This window comes from Lampetra fluviatilis, chromosome 25 (assembly GCF_964198595.1).
Source record: "Lampetra fluviatilis chromosome 25, kcLamFluv1.1, whole genome shotgun sequence".
NCBI classification, from domain to species: Eukaryota; Metazoa; Chordata; class Hyperoartia; order Petromyzontiformes; family Petromyzontidae; genus Lampetra; species Lampetra fluviatilis.
In genome coordinates this window covers 1,518,396-1,541,239 of record NC_136299.1, presented here as the reverse complement: position 1 = coordinate 1,541,239, position 22,844 = coordinate 1,518,396, and the positions used below count along the sequence as shown (strand labels likewise).

Below are 22,844 nucleotides of genomic sequence, written 5' to 3'. Positions count from 1 at the left end.
GGGACGTCCACGCATTCTGCCGCCCTGTGCTTTGCCTTGCTGCCACACCGCGCGCACAAAAAAAAGTAAAACCTGCAGCGTTCACAAATTCCCCGCAACAGATGTAGGCTTGAGAAGCCAAAGAGTGCACGGTTATTATCGTTTTTGAAAAAATAAGTGGAATGGTTTCTGGCAGAGTCTATTTTGGGCGAAATGTATGAACTGCGTAGTCGTGCATCTCGTTTGTTTGTAACATTCGATTCCAGAATGCTGCTGTTAGAATTCGCAGCTGTTTAGAGTGGATCGTGCGTGTGCATGTGCGTGCGTGCACGTTACACTCGCAGTGGAACGCGAGCTCAAATATTAACAAAACATGGATTTATTGCGAGAAGAAAAAGGACAAAAATGTTTATGGGGAAAAAAATTTGTTCGCTTTTATTTTTGCCTTATTTTAATTTCGAACAATTCTTAACGGTTATCAACTGCTAAATGAAACCTTAAATCTCACACACAAATAACTTTGGACATGCGTCTCGAGTAACCTTGGATGCTTTGGAGCAAGAGAATAGTTTGTGATGTCCGATCTTATTTCACATGCGCGTGACGACGGTTGCTGACATCACGGTCGCTTGTGGAAGGGGCCAATAAGGCAAAAGAAAAGCAGAGCTGGTTTTGTGACCGCAAATGTTTGACAGGGAGGACAGAATTTATCCTCTTGGCCGTGCTGGTTTGAGGTAACGTGGCTGTGAATTATGGACTTTCTCAATACAACTATTAAACTATGTTTTATTTTACCAGGTCAGGCCCACTAAGCTATGCAGTTCTTTTTCAGAATCGGCCTGGCCACAAATGATGGCTCAGCAAAGTGGTGTATCACGTGGAAATTGATAGCAGCCAAATACTCTAAACGCGTGGTGATGTTGATTCTAAATGTGAATGGAAAAACCCTTAACGCCCGGAGAAAAATCCACAGGACCACGGGGAGAGAGACACGCAAACTCCAAATATACAGGCGTCAGAGTTGGGATTGAACCCACGACCTCCTGTATACCAGACGAGGTAGTCAACATCTCGCCACCTGTGGCACCCTCAAGGAGCTGCGCCAGGTTCCGGCGCGAGACAGGTTGCTGGGGTGGGCCCTGCACCACCGAACTTCCTTCGCGCCGCACGTAGCCAACCGCGCAAATCGGAGTGCGTGCGGTGGGGGTGAGACGCGGGCGACGTGGCGCCGCGTTTTCATCTCGCGGCCCAAGCTAGCAGCGGTGCCGCACCGCCGGAGGAAGGAGCGCGCAGTGAAATGTTGCGTCGCGGTGCCGTTGTCGCCCTGCCCAGGTGAAGGCGAGGAGCGAGCGAGGCGAGCGAGGCATACACCGCGGGGGGAGGGAAGGTGGCCACGGACCGAGGGACGGAACCGTCGACTTGCACCCAGGAGGGCAGCAGTGCCGGTGAGGACACCCTCGCCTCCCCCCTCCCCAATTGGCTCTACAATTAGACCCAGGGGTTGGCCACCCTGCGGCTCGCTCGCCGCTGCCATCCGCGAGGCCGAGCGGCGAGCGGCCCGCGGGACCGTCACGGACATCCGTTGGTTCCTTCGTGACTCACGCGACACAATTTCATAGCATTCGGAGAAAACGCAGAGAGTCACCACTTAGGGCAAAAGACCAATCTCTACGCATGGACACACACTGTCACGGCCCACCCCACTGTTAAGTATGAAGAACAGGTGGTTAAGTTGTGTTCCAATAAAGATCTCATTATTATATTGTAGGTGAACGATTATCCCCGCCGGCTTACGCAGCTGGCCCTTGACTGAATCCGCCTTTTGCCGGCGTTAAGCGGCACTCGGACTACGTAGTTACACGGGGCAGTTTTACTGCCGTTAATAATGCACACGCGCGTGTGAGGTACAGGAGAGTGGCCCCGTGTGTCGTACCCATGGCCTGTAACGTCTCTCACCCCCCGCCTCCTCTCGTACCTCCTCAACCGCTCCTCGGCCAACCCAACGCAAATTCCCCCCAATGCGTCGTTTATGGGTTGATGGTGAGTGGTTTGCAGGTATGGAGAGGTTTTTTGAACCACTGAATTCCATTATTTTATTCCACTGGACATTTCCCCCATGAATAAAATAGACGTTTATGAAAATGAAATCAATTTCCCCTCGCTAGCATTCATCCAGCTGAGTTTCTGGATCTCACAGTATGGGTGGTAGTGGAGTCCATCGGTAAGTTAATATGGCAGAGTTCTGCATTAACTATAGACAATAATCACAATGTTTGGTGGAAAAGCCACGTTAATTTCGACCTGTTCCCAATATCCTGTCGACCGATAAACATTTTGTGAAATAATCACCGTAATTATTTTAACCTTTCAACATACCGCCGTGCTATTTACGAGGGCCCCCCTATACACAATGCGGCACACATCCTTAAAGACTTCCCTGAAGACTATTGGGCTCTCACCAAAGATTCGGCGGCGGTGCCTGTTGTCATACACAGCCCACATAGACGGATGAAGAAATCCAGTCTGAAAATAGAAAGAGTGCGAGTTATCAATGGCTGGCCTCTGCAGAGAATAATCTGTAGCCCAAACCCTATTGTGGACGCGGTTGCAGGGTTCATCATCGTCGATTCACCATTTAACGTCCACAAGTGCTGCTTGGTGGGTTAACCAAAATGTCGCTCTGATATGCTGGGGAACACCCCCCCCCCGCTTTGCAAACAAGAAGCGTCCATTAATGTTCAATATTGCAATGAATTGATAAAGAATAATTAGATTTGGTTCAGTTTTTTTAATCTGGATTCAAATCAAGGACGTCCGTTTCCATGTTTTATAGCCAATGGCCAGCATCTCCTTCGTCATGGCAATTAAAGGCAAGCCACAGTAGCTTGATTGTGGACTGTGTAACAATCCACCGTTGTCTGCCTTCCCTCAACGGAGGAAGAGCAAAACTTACCCGAACCCTCTGCCGAAGCCCTCTCGTCGTGGCCAGCAAGCCCCGACATCGGCATCCAACTACTGAACGTATTGCTGCCGCTGCCGTGCGCAGGGCACAGAACAGAATCTTTGTTCGTATGTAGACAGTGGCGGGCATATTCCAGGCAGCCTAAGAATCCTTGGAAGGTGGCATCTGCTGATGGGGTTTTTCTGTTTTTAGACGCAGTGCAGTGCACACACGCGTGTGTGTGTGTGTGGTGTGACTTTGAAGTTGGGCCACAAGGAAACCACCGCACGAGCACACCACCGATGTGGCAGGGCGACAAGGGGGGGGGGGGGGCCCTGACGTCATACCACAAGCTGCCACCTAGCTGCAGGAGGAGCAGCAGCAGCATCAGCAGCTAATGGGGGTGCGGGGGGGGGAAACGATTGCCATTACTGCAGTCAATTGCCTTTGTTTTGTGCAGATTCAACAACAACAAACCGGTGACTCTGGTTGACCCCTATGGCCCATTTTCATCATTGTAACGCGTCGTGGTGTGCAGTGTTTACCTTGGAGAGCAAGAGGTGCAGGCCTGTGGGTTTGACAGTTGCAAGGTGTATTTGAAATATGAGGAATCTGTTCCAGTGTGAGTCCACTTAGCCGCCACGCTGCTAGAAATAGCGGTGACTCACCGAAGTGACGCGTAAGGGTACGAACGCAAATGACATTGTAAGATGCCTGTGTGGGCAAGCGGTCAGCTACTATCCACTGAGCCCGTTGACACGCGGCTGGTGGCGCGTTTGTGAGGCACCGTGTTAGCAGCGTAGCGGTCAGCGCTACGCTGCGCTACGAACCTGGCGACCTGGGTTCGATTCCCGCTCACGGCCAACACCGGTGACGATTATCTGAACCGGTCCTGGGCATCCTCTAGGTCGACTCAGACTCAAATGAGTACTTGGTGCGATACATAAATATGGCCACTGGGGAGACAAAGGCGGCCGGGCGTGGTGCTGGCCACCCACCCCTCGTGTGCCGTGCCGGCCTTCATAGGTGCTCGCTAACAGAACTTGCCACTACAGTCTGTTAAGGCTACACGGGGGATCTTTGTTTTAACGCGGTATACATTCTACCTTAAAGCGGAATGTTACGACTTTCCGTCGAAATATTTTATTGTTTTATTTTCAATACAGATTATTTTGAAACCCCATCATTTCCAGTCATTCCACTTGTGTCATACTATGCCACGAATCTATATTTGGAACTCCCCTTGCATGCAGTGCGGCCAGCTGATGTTCAGAGAGCAGTCCGCTGAAGCAGACATCACAGCGTTACATCTCAAGCACCCTCAGTAGCTTTGTGTCCCACTCCACGTTGTGCGCCCGCACGTGCCCTGTAGACTATTCATCCCCACGTGCCCTGTAGACAGACAGCATGGTGAAGTATGGTCAAACAAAGCTTCATTACCAACGCATCATGGGAAGGTCTTCAGTTTTCAGTAAATTGACATGGTTATAAATTGACATATGGCTATACATTTATAGCCATTTGAAATGTTGTGGATTTGCTCTCCGACACACCGGTGTGTTGAACTAGTAATGAATTGGCACGTTCCATATACGTGACAAACCTTACTAATTTGCTGTGTCAGGTGGTGGCGGCTTTAACGACACACATTTATATTTACGCGATCTCATCCAAAAAAAACCCCTCTTATGGATACATAACAATGATCATATTGGTCTGGGCGAAGTCGGCAGCGGAGGTTTGTATGCGGGTGGAGCGTGGGGCGCTCGAGCTCCGTATGGGGAGGCACCCGGGGGGGTTGGGGCAGGGGGCAGTTGCAGCGCTGGGCTGGGTGGGTGTCGGGCCAAGTGTGGTGGTTTTTTTTGCGGCGTTAATGGGGCCAGAAACCCAGGAAATGCCGTTGGCTGGCTGGGTAAAGGCGGCGGGGGAAGGCAGACTCCGTGCTGCCGTTTAGTCGCCGGCGTCGCCTCGTTAGCGCGCACCGCGGAAGGACGCTGGGCAAACCGCCTCCTCCTCCCGGACTGAGTGGAGCCGCGGTGATGGCCGCGCGCTCGGAGATGGCAGCTGCACCGTGGGACTGTTGACGAAGCATGCAGCACATCTCATGAGACGAAGATGAAGCAACGCTCGAGTTTAGAAGACGATACTGATAGGTGCCGTCTGTTGAGTACATTTTTTAGACAACGGGAATAGTTATGGCAATGGCAGCACCGGTGATACGTGATGTGAGGCAAATCTGCCGTGGCATTTATAACGTTTGTAGCTGCTTGGGTGAACTTGTACCGATATGTGACAGGTGAATTTCTGTAACTCTGAGCAAGATCTGGACATTTTTCCTTCGTGTCTATATTCGTTTATTCACACGCACGTGAGGCGAAGCGGCCGACACGCCGCGGCTGCTTAAGCTAATTCAGCAAGATAGTCACATTGAACTTCATAGCGAGGACGTCTCGCATTATCGAGAGCAGGCGGGAAGGGATGGGCCAATGCTGTCAAATGCAGCACCGATTCGGAGCCGGCGGTGCGTGATATCGTACTGCGTGGAGGCGAAGCCATCCTTGCCAATCTCGTCAAGGAACATAAACCATCATTACACGAACTCCGGTCATCGTCGCCAGCAGCGGCTTTTGGCGAACCATCGAACCAAGACGGTCCACGCGTGGAGCGCATTCAAAAGTGTGAATAGCTCCAGCCAGTGGAGCTATTCACTTTTACATCATCTAGATTGACTAACTCACTTCTTTCGAACTGCTGTTTGTGTTTAGTTTATTGTCCTTCCCCCGCACCTCCGCTTAGCACTGTGGTCCATGTACGGTGGGAAAGAAGTGCAACATAATACATTGTAAACTAAACTTTATATTTTACCAGGTAAGCCCCCGCTGAGCTGTGTAGCTCTTTTCCAGAAGCGACCTGGCCACAAATGAAAGCTCAAAGAAGTGGCTTATCGTCGTGTGGAAATTGATAGCAGCCAAATACTCTTAAACGCATGAGGGAATAACCGGGGGACCCGGAGAAAAATCCACGCGACCACGGGAGGAGAACATGCAAACTCCACATACGCACGCATCGGGGTCGGCATCGAACCCACGACCTCATGTATACCGGCGAAGCAGTTAATATCTTGCCGCCGTGGCGCCCAGATCATAAACAATAGACTCAGTGTGACTGTTTATACTTGTTTGTAGTGGGTAGGAATGTCACTATGTGAAGGGGCCTATTGAATAAAAATCCAATACGTCTTTGCAGTCTGGATGTTTTGCAGCATTCCTACAGGAGTAGGCAAGCGTGTTCGGAATCCCAGGAGAATTTTCTTTGTACCACATTTCACAAGGTACATGTCAAAGGTGTTATTGCGTCATATGTGGCGACAGACCCATGCCATTAAAGCGCACATACCACACTTGTAAATCTCGTGCAGTCTCCGATGCCTGACTACTACAATCAACACAAGCCTTTGTACACATGCTGACAAAGATCCCCCGTATAGCCTTAACAGACTCTTAGGGCGAGTGCTGTTAGCGAGGAGCACCTATTAAGGCTGGCACGGCACGTAAGGGGGTGGGTGGCCAGAACCACGCCCGACCACCTTCGTCACCCTAGTAGCGATACACACCACACCTTATACTAATTTTAGGCTAAGCTGACTTAGGGGAGGCCCAGGACCGGTTCAGATATTCGTCACTGATGTTGGCCGTGAGCGGGAATCGAACTCTGGCCGCCGGGTTGGTAGCGCAGCGTCGCGCTCCCGCTGGACACACACACACACCTACGTGACACACACACGTGACACACACATACACGTGTAGACCAAAGGTTTATGACGAAACTGTATGGGTTTGTGTAAAAACATCAGCTGTGTAGGTATTGAGTAAGGTCAGATCTTGTACAGAGGCCAAAGTTCTTGTTGGTTTTTAGATGAGTCTCACCTCCAAGCCTACTGGCTAGAGAATTAATCTGATGAGCACGTTTGGCTACGTACGGTGCGCAAGAAGTCCAACGCACATACGTACTGTCGACGGCGTTGAACAACAGAGGCCTCGCATGGTCCCGCGGGAGCTGAGGCCGTGCCCCGCGGGCATGAGCGTTCAGCCACTGGGTTCGTGAGGTCGCCAATGGTGACATCTCTTGGGAATTCCCAGGAATCTGTCTTCTGCTGCCCTTCTCTCTCACTAACCCTACACACGTATAGTACCTATCCCTGCAGCACAAACAGCAGTACTTCGTGGTGTCATATGAGCAATCAGTTGGTCAGACAGGGCAGAAATATTGACACGAATTCTGTTGTTAAACTGCATTTCAAACTTCCACCGTTACCCATATAAGCGCGTGCGTAGTGTGGAATACATCTTGTTCAGAGTGCAGTCAACAAACACAGGATATTACTCTGAACGTTTAGAGAAAAAAAATTATCACTCAACTTGACTACGCATGAATCCAATGATGAGTGTCTTGTTGCGAGAGGATGAATGTGAGTTTTACTGCATCATGAGACATTCACCAGCTAAGAATGTGAGATCTTCGCACTTCAGGGAGCCATGGTGGCTAGGAGATGTTAACTACCTCGCCTGGTATACAGGAGGTTGTCGGTTCGATGCCGACCCTGACGCCTGCTGCTGTATATTCGGAATTTGCATTCCCTCCCTGTGATCGCGTGGATTTTTCTCCGGGTCCTCCGGTTTTTCCCCCCACACTTAAAAACGTACGTTTAGAGTATTTTGACTGCTGAAAATTGCCACAAGATGATGAGCCACTTCGTTGAGCTATCATTTGTGATAGCCAGGTCGCTTTTATAAATGAGCTACATTGTATAGCTCAGTGGGCCTTACCTGGTAAAATACACATTTTTTTAATCCTTTATATTAAGTTCGCTTGCTTGCTTAGGACCGTGCAAATCTTTCGGTCGTTTTTTAACCCACTTCCCGTGATCCAATCGAGCTGACATTTTCCACACAGACTCGTTGTGCGAGACAATTAATGTTCGTTCCCAACATTTTACACTTTTTAGGCAAAAAAAATGTACTTTACATTTATTCAAATAGAACTCATTCATGGCTTTGGCTGAACGTCACAGTGTAGGAGCCCAGAGCGTGACATCTCCACAGGCCGTGGCGGAGTAGCGCAGTTGGTAGCGCCCTCGCTTCCCATGCCAAAGGTCGCGGGATCGATCCCCGCGTCCTCCACAGGCGAATATATTTTTTTACATTTATTCAAATATAACTCATTCATGGCTTTGGCTGAACGTCACAGTGTAGGAGCCCAGAGCGTGACACCTCCACAGGCCCTGGCGGAGTAGCGCAGTTGGTAGCGCCCTCGCTTCCCATGCCAAAGGTCGCGGGATCGATCCCAGCGTCCTCCACAGGCAAATATTTTTTTAAATCCTTTATTAAATCCTTTATATTAAGTTTGCTTGCTTGCTTAGGACCGTGCAAATCTTTCTGTCGTTTTTTAACCCACTTCCCGTGATCCAATCGAGCTGACATTTTCCACACAGACTCGTTGTGCGTGACAATTAATGTTCGTGAACATTTTTTTCCAAAATGTTACACTTTTTAGGACAAAAATATTATATTTAATTACCAATTGCTTAATGGTGCAATGCAATAATCTGACCCATAGGTGGCAGCCATCTCAAGCCAGAGGACAAGAGGACTCTATCCGCCACGCATATAAAGGATTTATAGTGAAAAACTTTGTTTTTACTGGTTATACTTATTTAATAGTTTAGTTTAATAGTTTCAACAGGGGGCGTCTATCCCCTGTGCGCTGCTGCTGCTGCAGCGGTGCCGGCCACTGACGGACACTCACCGTGCGCTCCAAGTGAATCCAGAGTGCACACCTGAATGTAACTTTAAACCTTTAAAGATAAATACTAAAATCTGTATGAGATTAACCAAAAAAAACCGGTGGTTTCATCTGATTGGGCCTTGTCAGATGCCCCCATGGACCTGGCGTGTATATTTTGAAATTTTCCTCTGCCGTTGAATCGCCACACTGTCTGTTCCAATTAAAATTCCAGGGCGTGCCACGTTTCACATCTTAAGTTTATTTTCTCGTTTCCCTCTCGTGCGTGACACCTCCGCTTCGCTCAAAATGTTAACATCGCTGATGTCACCGCCAGTTTTTGGCATTATGATCCACACGAGTTGCAAATTGAAGTCTCTTCACCTGCACGATCCAATGCTGCGTATGCCTCACGACCGCAATGGTCAAATTAAATTAGCGATTCGACACATTGCCACACATCTGACGGCCGTAAACAGTCGCAGTTTATTCAAAGTGCGGATTATATCAAGTTAACAGAGTGCGGACCGTCTGGACGTGTTTGCGCCATTTCTCGAAACGTTGCGGCATGTCTCTCAAAGTTACAAAAAATGCAAACGGTCCTATTTTTACATCATGACCGATAGGCGGGTAAACTTCTCGGTGAGTCGCTCTCTGCTGCTGCTGCTGTGTGGGTCTCGCCCCCCGACAGTGGCTGAGTTGGCCAGTCTGATAACGATCTCAGATATTTTCGTCTTGCGCTGGAATGCGAGCCGCGATGTGCGATGTGTGGCTGCGGGATTGATCGCATCCTGTTTGCGTCCGAAACGGAAGCAATGCGGGGCCGTTCAAAACGGGGCGCAGACTTGTCTGGAAACTCCGTTGAAGTCGTTATCTCAACAAAACTAAAATTGCAGATGCAAGGTTTGCCGTGCACAACGCCACAACGGCCGTGTCTCGACCAAAAGGCATTAACGCTGTTCATGCGATTCACTCCGTTGGTATATATATATTGTACATCCCTCCGTTTCGGCATGCGTACAAGTAAAGTCGGGGGTTGGTAATAATTAAGCACTGCCTGTTTTTTTTTTTAAAGGGCAACTTGGAACAGCTGTCACACCCACCACCACCCACCACCGCATGCATAGAAGCCGGTTTATTCTGTTCTACCCCTACTCCGTGGAGACCACTGACATCATCAGCGGCTTGGCACGGCAGCTGCCACTGGAGGCGTGGGGCATGTGCGGAATGGCCACTGCACTGGCCAACGGTGACGGGGGGGGGGGGACCCGTGGGCTGCAGGGGAGACCCCTGCTTGCCTCTGCTGCGGGGATCAATAACCAATCGTTTGTGGATGAGTCGCGCTGTGACCGTGCCCGATGACAAGTTCACGCGGGTTGACCGCCTGCTCGCTTCCGGCCAACCGTGATAGTGTGAGCGGCGGTGCAGGCGTTACGATGACCGATTGACGCGGGGTGGACATGATTACACATCGTCATTTAGCACGTGTCGCTTTCGGATTTGCTTCTGCGGCCATCTGGGACGCTCTTCCTTCCGATATTAGGAAGCCATTGGGACCTATGCACTTTTAAATCTAGGTTGAAAGCTAATTTGTTTAGAACTGATTTTTGTGCGTAGTTTGTTGTCCTTTCCCCGCACCTCTGATTAGTATGGTTGGCTACGTATGGAGCGAAAGAAGTTGAACATACCGTACATACATGGGAATGTGAGCTTGAAAGACGGCATCGTCGCTTCGATTGCCTCTCCGCCTACGTTGAAATGCGCACGCCCCCACTCGCCTTGACCTCCTCTTTGTGCTTACGCTGCAGAAACTTTAAACGGCAACACAGACTACTGCACCGTGATCCGTACATTTGTGATGCTTTAAATACAACAATACGTGCTGAAATACACAAACACTTTAAGCCAGAAATGTTATCACAATTCTGTTTAGCGAATGCAGTAAGAGCGAAACGCTTAACTCACTGATGTCATATAATTTGCTATGTGTAATCCCATTTTTTGTCAGCAATTGGGATAAGCTGGGCAATACCAGTTACAATTGTACGTGTGATATTTTTTATATATAGGGTGCTTCAAAAAATGTTAAACACTTCTGAGAATTTGCAACGATACCACAAGAAATGTGCCTCCGGGCTCTGGAGACCACCTGGAGAAGATTCCAGGCAGGTGTTGACAATGATGGCGAACAAGTGGAGACTCTTTGACTTTTTGAAGCTATTAACGATACTTTTGTTATCATGTTACAGTGTATTATCCGTTTTTTTTCCAAGTGTTATAAAAAATGTAAGGAACCTGGATATATGGAAAGAAACCAGAGAACCTAGAAGAAGCCATGCAGGATCGGGGAGAGACCTCCACATCGATAGGCGCCAGGGTCAGGAATAACACCCAAGGCCTTCTTGCCGTGAGCCACGAGCTTTACTACTGCGCTGCCACGCCGCGAGCACGAGCATGTTTACGTCGATCGCGGCGTGGAGAGGGAACACACAGCAAAGGCGACTGGGGGCTGCCTATGGACCTGGTGCAGGCCCCTTGCCTCGCGGTTGCGCGGCGGCCTTGAAGCCGCGTGGTTGTGAAGCTGTCAGGAGATTTGGGACCCTTGGCCCTGGTTGAGATGTCATGATGGAGAATCCCTTGCAGAGGTCACAGGGGGCATAGACGCTGCTGAGCCCAGCCAGCACAGAAGCCACCGCTGTTAACGGCCCCTCTGGAGTCGCGTGACTTGAGAGGTTACGAGTCGCGTCGCCGCAATTATCATTTATCACCGTGAAATATGATTTTATTTGTTTTGTGTGTCTGGGACCACAAGAGGCTCCGCAATGTGCTCAGGATAAATGTTTTTATTTGCAGCCTCCAAATTGTCCCAGGCCGCCCGGGTGCCCCGCACCTCCTTCCCCGCGTGTTGTTCTGCCCCCCTCGCTGACCTTCCGTGGGTCACAGCACAGCCCCCTTTCCTCGCCTCCCTCCCTCCCATGTCTCACACACGTGGGCCCCTGCCTCTCATGGGCCATCCAGGCCCCTCTCGCCTGCAGCAAGCCACTGGCACCACCCACTCATTCTCGTCTGTCAGTGAGGCTCCCCTGCCCTCGCCCCCTCCCCGCTGCCGTCCCACGTGTTTACACGGACACCTCTCTCTCTCTCGCAGAGACCCCTGCCTCTCCTGGGGCGCCACGGTGGCTAGGAGATGTTAGCTACATCGCTTGATACACGGGAGGTCGTGGGTTTGATCCCGACCCTGATGCCTGCTGTGTATTTGGAGATTGCGTCTCTCTCTCTCCCCGTGGTCGCGTGGATTCTTCTCCGGGTCCTCCGGCTTTTTCCCTCCACATGGAGAATCGGCGTGCGTTTCGAGTATCTGGCTGCTATGCATTTTCGTATGATAAGCCACTTCGTTGAGCTGCCATTTGTGAAAGCCAGGTCACTTCTGCTCAGTGGGCCTTACCTGGTACAATAAAACAATAGAATAATGGTCAAAATAGAAGGCTGCTTCGTCCTCTCTGTGCCCCTCCATGTGCCACGTTGTTCACCACAAATGTAAAACTTGTTCTCAGCGACTGCGCTGTGTTCAGGGCCCATCGCTCTCTCTTGTTGTGGCTCTAACGGGGGGGGGGGGGCGGTGGGGGGGAGTTGCTTACCATCCTTTTCCATGGGCCAGGCTTTGTTTTAAGAGGGCCCTTCGCAGCACAATGGTGATCCCGCTTATACTTGAAAGTCCGACAAATTCGTTAAGCCCCCGTAACAGTAGACAAGTGATCGATTTGATTGGTGACGCAAATGCGGTTATGCGAACAAGTGTGTACCTGTGTCTGGCAACGCGGGAGTGTAACTATTGTTCCCATCGTGATATGTTGCTGGGCCTGGTTGTGAATTTGAAAATGCGCCCAGACAGGAGGCATTGCTCTCAGATCGTCTATGTATGTCACTGCTTTCTGAACCACTCGTTACACACAAAGTGCTTTGCCACGAATGACCCACAATACTTTGCTGATCTCGTCAATGAACATAAACCATCACGCGAGCGCCGGTCATCCTCGCAACAGCGGCTTTTGGCTAGCCATTGAACAAAGATGCGCTTCTGCGGCCATCGGGAACACTCTTCCAATATTAGGAAGCTACTGGAACTATGCACTTTCAAATCAAGATTCATTCTCATTTCTTTTAAACTGCTGTTTGTGTTCAGTTTGTTGTCCTTCCCCCGCCGCACCTCCTATTAGCACGGTTCGCTGCGTACGGTGCGAAAGAAGTTCAACATCCATACGTACAGCCCTCTTCACTCCACGGCACACACTTTCGAGCCTGCTCGATCTCCGCGACACTCCGAGCCAAAGCATCCCGACTGCGGCTCGGGTGGGAACAATGAATTGTAATATCGCTGCACACGCCACTTGCAGCAGCAGCAGCTGCGTGCCCAGGGAGTTGTGGGCACGGACCGCTGTCTGCATTCGCGACCAACGGAGAGGGGAGGGATGGGGAGTGGGGGGGAGGGGGTGGCAATGATCCGATCGAGGTGGGGGCTGGATCGGCCACTGAACAGCACGGAGGGGAGTTTGTCTGCCCCAGCTTACGAACAGTGAGCACAGTGAGCTTCTTTCCTTTCCCATAATTCCGAGAATACCGCGGCGCACCCGGGACTTTTCCGCGGCGGCTGCAAAGCGGTTGGCGACGCACTGGCGGCCTACGTGACCCAGGTCACGTTTGTATGTCTGTTGAACTTGTTGTGGAGAAATCCTCCTGTTTCGGTCCTAAATATAAATATTTTGTATTTATTACCACCACAACTCTGGCTGTCGCCTGATGAGGCTGGTTGTTGTAATTACTGGCGAAACGTCACGGTACTCAAATTGTAACTATTGTCGTGGATTTTCTCTCCAACACACCGGTGTGCTGAACTAGTAACTAATTGGCATGTTCTGTTTACATTACAACCCTTACTAATTGGCTGTGTCGGGTGGTGGCGGGTTTAACGACACATTTATATTTACGCCATCTAACTCAAAAAACCTCTTATTGATAATATTGGTGGCGGAAGCCACCATACGTAGCCAACCATGCTAATCGGAGGTGAGGAAGGACAACTAACTAAACACAATATCAGTTCTAAAGAAATGAGTTTTCAATCTAGATGATTTAAAAGTGCATAACACCGGTGGCTTCCTAATATGGGAAGGAAAGAGCGTTCCAGACGGCCGCGGAAGCGCATCTGAAAGCGCGCGATGCGGTCTTCGTTCGATGGTTGAGCCAAAAGCTGCCGCCGCCGCTGCTGCTGCTGCCGTTGCAGCTGCGAGGGTGACCGGAGTTTGCGTGGTGACGTTTTGTGCTCCTTGACGAGATCGGCAGCGAGATTACTGTGGTTCAGCAAGGCAGGCTCTAAGAAGGCCACAGAGCCTCGTCCACCGCTCACGCGCCGCTCTGCGCGTGGCTGTCCCCTGCTGCAGGTGGGGCGAGTGCTGCGGCGAGCGGCGCCATGTCGGAGTTCGACTTTGACAGCGAGGAGATCCAACAGCAGTATGAGTACGTCAACAGCCGCTGGGACTTCCCCGAGGAGGAGGACCCCGAGGACGAGAACAACCCCGCTCGCCTCTTCGAGCGGTCGCGCATCAAGGCCCTGGCAGGTAGAGAGACTCACCTGGGCAGACACCCTCACCTGGGCAGACACCCTCACCTGGGCAGACACCCTCACCTGGGAGAATCACCTGGGCAGACACCCTCACCTGCAAAAGTGGGTGGAGACCATCACTTGGGGTGAGATGCTCACCTGGGAGAGTTACCTGGGTAGAGACGCTTACCTGGGTAGAGATGTTCACCTGGGTAGAGACACTCACCTGGGAGAGTTAACTGGGAGAGTTACCTGGGAAGAGATCCTCACTGGGTAGAGACCATCACCTGGGTAGAGATGCTCACCTGGGAGAGTTACCTGGGAAGAGACCCTCCAGCCCATGAAACAGCAATCATTGAAACAAAAGGTCCATGTGTTAAACATTGCAGATGTAAAATGTGTGGTGTGTGTGTGGGGACGGAGCTCTCCTTGCACGTAACGGCACGAGGGCATCACAGATAAGTTCATTATCACAACTCCCCCGAGAGGGGGAACGTCAGTGACAATTTACAGCCCGAGGTTAAATTTGGACCCTGGCATTCTCGTCCACCCCCCCTCCCCCCGGTGTGACATGGGGTGGGGGGGGGGGCTGTGTTACATTCACGATGCGCGGCTCGGTGCCCGGCATCCGGAACGTTTAAAAATATATCCTCGACACACACAGGTGACCCCCCCCCCATGCGTAGCCTTAACAGACTGTTGGGGCAAGTGCTGTTAGCGAGCACCAATGAAGGTCGGCATGGCACACGAGGGGGTGGGTAGACAGCACCACGCCCGGCCGCCATTGTCTCCCCAGTGGCGATGTTTAACATCGCACCAGGTACTCATTTCAGGCTGAGTCGGCCGAGATAAGGCCCAGGACCGGTTCAGATAAGCGTCACTGGTGTTGACAGTAAGTGGGAATGGAACTCGCGTCGCCGGGTTCGTAGCGCAGCGTAGCGCCGACCGCTCCACCACCGCTCCCCAACGGCCCACACACATACACACGCGTGTACACACACACACACATGCGTGTACACACACACGCGTGTGCGCCCGCGTGTGACGTTACCGACCCCGTCACGGCGGAGTCTGTGTCCCCGAGCGGCTGTGGCTCATCACGGAGCGTGCCCTCTGAAACCGCCACGAGGTTTGCCTAGCCCCCCCCCCTCGCATTCAGCTCCCATCACCGCCTGGGAGAAGGCAGCTTCCGGGGGGCGGCTTCTCCTTCGTGCGGTCGCTCCTCCCGGGGGGTGATGATGGATGTTTCTAGCCGCGGTGCAGCAGCCCCCAGACTGCGGAACGCTTTTTCGCCTTTGGGCAGTCGGGAATCATTGGAGCTAAATTAAGTTCGTCTCCACAACTCACTTCTTCAATGTATGAAAAATAACAATAGGTTTTTACCCTTTCTGGCAATACAACAGGTGTGAAGATGTTCAAACACCAAATAGATACAATTTGCACATCTTCAATGTTATGTATGTACGTATGTTCAATTTCTTTCGCACTGTACGTCTGGCCAGATGGAATAGCGCGTGCAAGACAGGAAAGCATGTAATTGTGCATCAACGTGAAATACATGATGACAGATGTAAAATACATGTCTTCATTTGGGAAATATGCATTGTCCTTCACCACCTTGTACGTACTGTATTGAACTTATTTCGCACCGTACGTAGCCAACCGTGCTAATCGGAGGTGCCGAGGAAGGACAACAAACTAAACACAAAAAGCAGTTTTAAATAAATGAGTTTTCAATTTAGATTTTAAAAAGTGCACAGCTTCGGTGACTTCCTCATATCAGCAGGAAGAGTGTTCCAGACGGCCATGGAAGCAATTACCCTTGACCCCCAAGTTCTGGCCGTTTTACCCTGCAGGTTCTGTTTATGTCATGCTTTCCATACACGGTGGCGCAATGGGATCTACGGATGAAATTTGCCCCTTTTCCAAGTATAAATTATTATTATTATGAATGTCCAGCAAGGGCCCTGCGGAGTAGGAGGGGGGAGGGGAGTACATTGTTTCCATCGCCCCCTGCGAGGCTCCGCTCCCACGTCGTTCATCTGTAACGGAGCGCGTTGGTGACCGCCATGTATGGATAAACCAGATTTCAGTAACTCACGCTGCCCATCCAACAATATTCGTATTTTTTTTCACAATAGAAATCAAGATAGGCGCACGTGTGTAAGTCGCATTTGTTGTGTGCGGCACGTTATTTTTGTGAGATTTAACTTCTTAATCGGTTACGCAACCGCTTATTGGTCTCTGGTGTCGGCCAATCAGTTTCACAGACAACGTGTATATTATAACAGCATGTTTGTTTACATTTTCACCACCGGTGTGGTTGATGCAGAGTTGATTTCTATTTGGTGTTTGAACATCTTACCACCTCCTTTATTATTTGGAGAAAGGGTAAAAACCGATTCTTATTTTTCATACTTTGAAACTGGTAAAAAAAGGTCCCATGAGGTTATTGGTCCCGTTTACTTGGCGAATCACACTGCGCGGAAAACACACATAGCGTCGTGCGGTCGATTACAAGTTTTTGTCGATTCGTACTACTTCTCCGTGTGGCTGATGTTGCTGTAGAGCTACAAACTATGATTGTACATTGAGGCGGTCGATGAGCCAGGCGATTGCGTCAGCAGTAGTGGAGTGGCGAATCGTCTCTGTGGCGATGCCTCCTCCGATGTAATTGTGAATCGGGCACTGAGTGGTTGTTCTACGTTCCATGGCTCTCTTCTGGGAGGACAACAGTCAGACACCGGAGGGTTTTCCATTTTCCATTTTTGCATCCAGTGCTCACATCCAGTGCTCACTTCCATTGCCCACGTCCAGTGCCCACATCCACTGCCATGGTTTGCGCTGATTTTGGTTGATCGATCGACTTGATTGGCGGTTTTCGTCCTAGCTCTGGGTGGGACCAGTTGCACAGCGGTCGCTCGTGAGCGATGAAGAAGACTGTGCACCATGTGCACGTTGCAGCGAGTGATGTGTGGGCTGCAGCGCCCTTCCCACTAAGTTTTGGTTTGATTGTGTTTGTTGATGCGGGTAAGAAACATGCAGCCTCAATCTGTTTTAGAAGATTGACCCGCGGGGGGACCCTGCTGAAAAACAGGAAGTTGCAGCAGCAAATAAGTCATCGCATTGCAGGCGCCGAGTAGCACACTCAAGCGAAGAAAACAACGCTCAAAGTCGTGCACCACTCGAGCAACGCTGGCAGCGGGCAACAGAAATGCAGCAGCAACTCGCGTGGGGTTCGCTCACCACGAGTGCAAGAGAAGGAAAACCTTAAATCAAGGAAGGAATGTTCAAGGGGCCCGGGAAGGAAGGTGGGATGTAGACCTGAAACCACGAAGCGAGCTGCTTCCCAAAGTGAAGGGCGGCAACGCGAGACGATGTCTCACCGTGGGCCGGATCTCACTCTGGGTGCTTTCGGGAGAAGTGGAGAGGAGCTCCTGAAGGCGGCGTGACGAGGACTGCGGAGGATGGCGGTCGCGGAGGCGGTCGGCCGATTTGTTGCTGGAGAACTTTGGGGATGAATGACGCCCAACGACGCTGTCTCTCTCCCCGAGTGTCAAGGAGGGAGTGACGTTTACGTCTAAGTGCAGAAATCGGTGGCATGTTCTGTACGGGGCATCGAGTGCAACGCGAGGAGGGGCTGAACGGTCCGTCCAGTGCTCTCCGAGCTGCATTGGCTTCCGATTGCCGAACAAATTCGTTATAAAGGTCGCAAAGCGCTCGCCACACATGAGCCACGATACCTTGGCTGATCTCGTCAAGGAGCATAAACCGTCATCACGCAAACTCCGGTCGTCCTCGCAGCAGCGGCGGCTTTTGGCTGACCATTGAACAAAAACGGTGATCACCGCATCGCGCGCTTCCAGATGTGCTGCTGCGGCCGTCTGGAACGGTCTTCCTTGCGATATTAGGAAGCCAATGGAGCTACGCACTTTTAAATCTAATTCGGAAGACTCATTTTTTTCTTTGGTTCTTTTCGGTTAAGTCACGTCTAAAAATAAAATAATAAATAAAAATAACATATTACGACGTTTCGATTGCAACACAAGCAATCATCATCAGGTATAAAAGAAATAGCAACAAAAATCTAACTAGAAAACTATAGACAGACATACAAGCAGACAGACATCACAACGGCACACAGCAAGAGGACATACATCGGCACAAAGAGAGGGGTCGTTTCTGTGACGGTCCCTTAAATATAGAGAGGGGGGGCGGGGATGGAGAGAGGGAGGGGGCAGAGAGAATTAGCATATCAATGAGTGTACGGCCACGTACTCCTGTTGCAAGTAAGATGACAATGTGGAAGGGGCATGCAAAATTGAAAATTGCATGCCCCTTCCACATTGTCATCTTACTTGCAACAGGAGTACGTGGCCGTACACTCATTGATATGCTAATTCTCTCTGCCCCCTCCCTCTCTCCATCCCCGCCCCCCCTCTCTATATTTAAGGGACCGTCACAGAAACGACCCCTCTCTTTGTGCCGATGTGTGTCCTCTTGCTGTGTGCCGTTGTGATGTCTGTCTGCTTGTATGTCTGTCTATAGTTTTCTAGTTAGATTTTTGTTGCTATTTCTTTTATACCTGATGATGATTGCTTGTGTTGCAATCGAAACGTCGTAATATGTTATTTTTATTTATTATTTTATTTTTAGACGTGACTTAACCGAAAAGAACCAAAGAATAATTCCTGCAGTCACGAAAGCTCCTAAATTAACTCATTTTTTTTTTGTCCTTTGCCCGCACCCCTGATTAGCGAGGTTGACTCCGTACGGTGCGGAAAGCGTTCATCATACATACAGGGTGACCAAGCATTGCAGGAGAGTCTCTGTAGCCAGTCTGTACATTACATCATAGATCATAGTCGTTGAAGACGGGGAGAGTGGTTGCTTTGACAATTTATAATCTGAGAAGCAGGGGAATACAAGGCTTGTATCTGTAGAGGAAACCTATTTTTTTTATCATGGTTTTCTCAGAAATATGTTCTGCATGAGTCTGGAAAGATATTTGGGGATCAAGCATAACACCCAGACATTTGAGTCCAGAGACAGAATCGTGAGGTGGGGGGGGGCTGCTTAATTGAGGAGACCTTTGTCATCGCCGTGTCCCCGCGTGTCCCCGCGTGACCCCGCGTGACCCCACGTGACCCTGCGTGACCCCGCATGCGTGTGTTTGTTGAACTTATTTTGTATCATATGTAGCCAACCGTGATAATCGGAGGCGTGAATACTGAAGGGAGCGCAGGGGGTGTATAAAATGATAGCGGACATATCAACCAAAAACATTACTGGATTCCTATGAAAATTTTTTTTTTCCGAAATTCACCTTTCCAACGACACTTGACTCCTCCCCAGGCCAGACTGACATCTCTCTCACACGACAGAAACACAGCACCCCGGGCGGTGGGCGCCACCGTTTGGCGACAGAGACAACCGGGGCGTCTTCACCGGCAATCAGTTGGGAAAATGGGAACCCTGAGAATCGTTATCTAAAAGTTCGGAATCATGTGGGGGGTGGGGAGGAAAATGTATGTACGGGAGCGCGCCCGTCCCTCCTGTATCACAGCCAAATATTCTAAACGCATGTTTACAAATGTTGAGGGAAAAACTGGAGGATCCGGAGAAAAATCTACGCGACCACGGGGAGAGAGAGAGACACGCAAACTCCAAATATACATGGAACCCACGACCTCCTGTATACCTGGCGAGACCGTTAACATCTCGCCACCTTTTTCTGGCATGGCAGGGCAGCACGTCCAGTTCTGTTGAATTCGACGTTTGCGTTTGTAAGCCGTGATAACCATGTAGAGGGCTGTCAAGACTCAACCGTCGAATATCTCCGCCTCGTTGCGGCCGTCGTTATTTTGAGAGGTGCGCGTGAAGGACGAGAGCTCGGCCTAGGAAGGGGCTGGGTGTCGTCGCAGCAGCAGTAGCGGCAGTGTCACTCGGGATGATGCTGCAGAATCCCCTTTACTCGCCTCGCCAGCGATCCATCAACGCGGCAGCTGACTAGTAAAGGTTGATCGTTACAGATTTGAAGTTTTCGTGACTGCAGGGATCCATACTCTTTGGTTCTTTCGGTAAAGTCACGTAGGTATAAAATAAAATTAAATCACGACGTTTCGGGCGCAACACAAGCGTCCATGATCCCGCGCTTGTGTTGCGCCCGACACGTCGTGATTTTATTTTATTTTCTACCTACGTGACTTTACCGAAAGAACCAAAGAGTGTTGATCGTTACGTTTGAGGGCCAAATCTCAACTACGAGCCGACGAAAGAGCACGTCAGATTGGTGAATGTTAGCCTGGGGAAAAAAAAACCGAACGTGGGTATGACTTCATCGTTCATGGTGCGTGTGACGCTTTCTTCAGAGGTGACCGTCGGCCGCCACTCCGCAGCACTCGCTCAGCGCGACTCGCACCCTCGCATGGAATATGGCGCGTGCTTGTCAGCAGCCACACTCTGCTGGTTTTATTGGCCCGCTTTATGAGCAGCCCTGTAAAACCCACTTCAATGTGTACTTAGCAGTAATTTGAATCGTTTTTACAACCTGTGAATGAGCTGAGGCACTCGTCCATGATGGCCCGATAGAAACTTGTTTATCATTGGCCTGGTTTTATCCTGCGTATTGAAGCAGATTGCACGTGAACCGTGTCATGGGTATGTTGACACGAGAGCACCTCGTTCACCGTCGTCATCGTCGTCGTAATTGTCATGATCATCATCATTACCACCGTCATATTTATTTTGGGAGAGTTTTCTCTTCTTGTCTCTCAATGCAGCACAGGTGCCGAATGTAAGTGTTGGAAGAAAAGTCTTTTTTTACCAACATTGCTAAACTTATAATTTTTTAATTTTGATTTAAAGCTTTCGTGACTGCAGGGATTCATATTCTTGGTTCTTTCGGTAAAGTCACGTAGAAGGGAAATAATAAAATAATATAAATATAAAAATTTATATTATTTTATTATAATATAAATGTGTATATTATTTTATTATTTCCCTTCTACCTGACTTTACCGAAAGAACCAAGAATTATAAGTTTTAATGCAGATTCATCCTTTTTTTTCCAGAACTTTCCAAAACTGTCTTTCAGACAATATGTAAATTGCCTCCCAGGTGCGTTTGGATGTTACCTGACGTGGCCCTAAGCGGATCTTGTTTAGACCACCCACAGGAATACCTCATCCACGCTCAACGCAAGCACAGACCACCAGCTAAGCTGACTTCACGTGGCCTCAAAAGGGCACCTAGCCTGGCACAACTAGGGCGGTGACATCACCTCCACTTCGTGACGTATAGCGGCTGTTGTTACTATGCGTGTGTGTGTGTTCACAATCGGGGTGACGAGAGTATATATATTTTAAAGAATCACATTGCGTATAATTTTCTAGTTTTATGTTTGAGTGTTAATGTGATGATGGCGCTTTGAGTGGCAGATTTGGGCCAGACAGGCGCCTCGTGCGTAAGCAAACGTTAATTTAACGTGACTTGACGATTGACACGTAGCAAACACGTCGATTAAAATAATCAGATTTAATCGTCCACTCCTTGTGTTCTAGAACAAACAAGACAAAGATCCCCCTCTTTAACCTATACAGACTGTTGGGGCAAGTGCTGTTAGCGAGCAGCACCTATGAAGTTCGGCAAAGCACACGAGGGAGGGGGTGGCTGGTCAGCACCAGGCTCGGCCGCCTTTGTCTCCCTAGTGGCGATATTTTACACACTGCATTAGGGACTCATTTGAGGCTGAGTCGGCCTAGGGGCAGCCCAGCACCGTCACCGATGTTGGTGACCGTGAGCGGGAATCGAACTCGGGTCGCCGGGTTCGTAGCGCAGCGCTAACCGCTCTGGAGCACACGTGGGCGCGCACAGAGACGCACTCTTTTACGGGATATCCCTTTGAATAATGAAGCAAGCCGTCTCGCTCGCCGTAGCGAGAAGGTCCGCGAGCGTGAATTATTGAACAGCGGCGGCTCAGAGGCGGCCCGAAGTTGCCGCTGATGGGCGGCGCGGATCGCGAGGCGTTCTCAGTGGGAGGCGCCGGGGGCCCCGACGACTCTACTGAGCGTCGCGTGGCGCTCGCCGCACCGGCGATTGGGACGCTTCTGCCCGGCCTGGAGGCCGTGTAACAGCCACGTTGGGAGAGGCACCCCTCCAATCTCAATCATTCGCTGACACAAGCCGGCTCTCATGTTTACACCGCTTATCCATTTATTTATTTAATTTATGCTTGTGTCTATTTGATATCGGATTGATATTCTTTTTGCCCACATATTTTCACCCATTTTTTACCTAAGGAATTAATAATAACGCGTAGATTAATACACAGCGTTGTCGCTCATGGAAATTGCATCCCTAATGATCGATGAGGAACCACAGACGCAGCTGGAAGGCAGCAACATCCAGACGGCGAGCCAACGCTACCAAAAATTACCCCAAGCTCTACGGTCCTATACATATTAAGATGTATTCGGCCAATTAACCCTTTCCCGTTCCGAGACGTCTGCAACTCGCATGGTGGGGGTCCTGTCAAGCCCTGCA

At 50.2% G+C, this 22,844-nt stretch overlaps 1 protein-coding gene across 1 annotated transcript in view; it reads left to right on the top strand.

Annotated features, from left to right (window-relative positions):
• LOC144941604 (spectrin beta chain, non-erythrocytic 1-like) overlaps window positions 1-22,844 on the top strand; it is a 168,518-nt gene that overhangs the window by 20,622 nt on the left and 125,052 nt on the right. Inside the window, exons 2-3 of the mRNA XM_078867924.1 lie at window positions 1,312-1,424; window positions 14,140-14,316. Coding sequence (XP_078724050.1) covers window positions 14,169-14,316 — 148 coding nt within the window. The 5' untranslated portion in view covers window positions 1,312-1,424; window positions 14,140-14,168. The remainder of the gene's footprint in view (window positions 1-1,311; window positions 1,425-14,139; window positions 14,317-22,844) is intronic.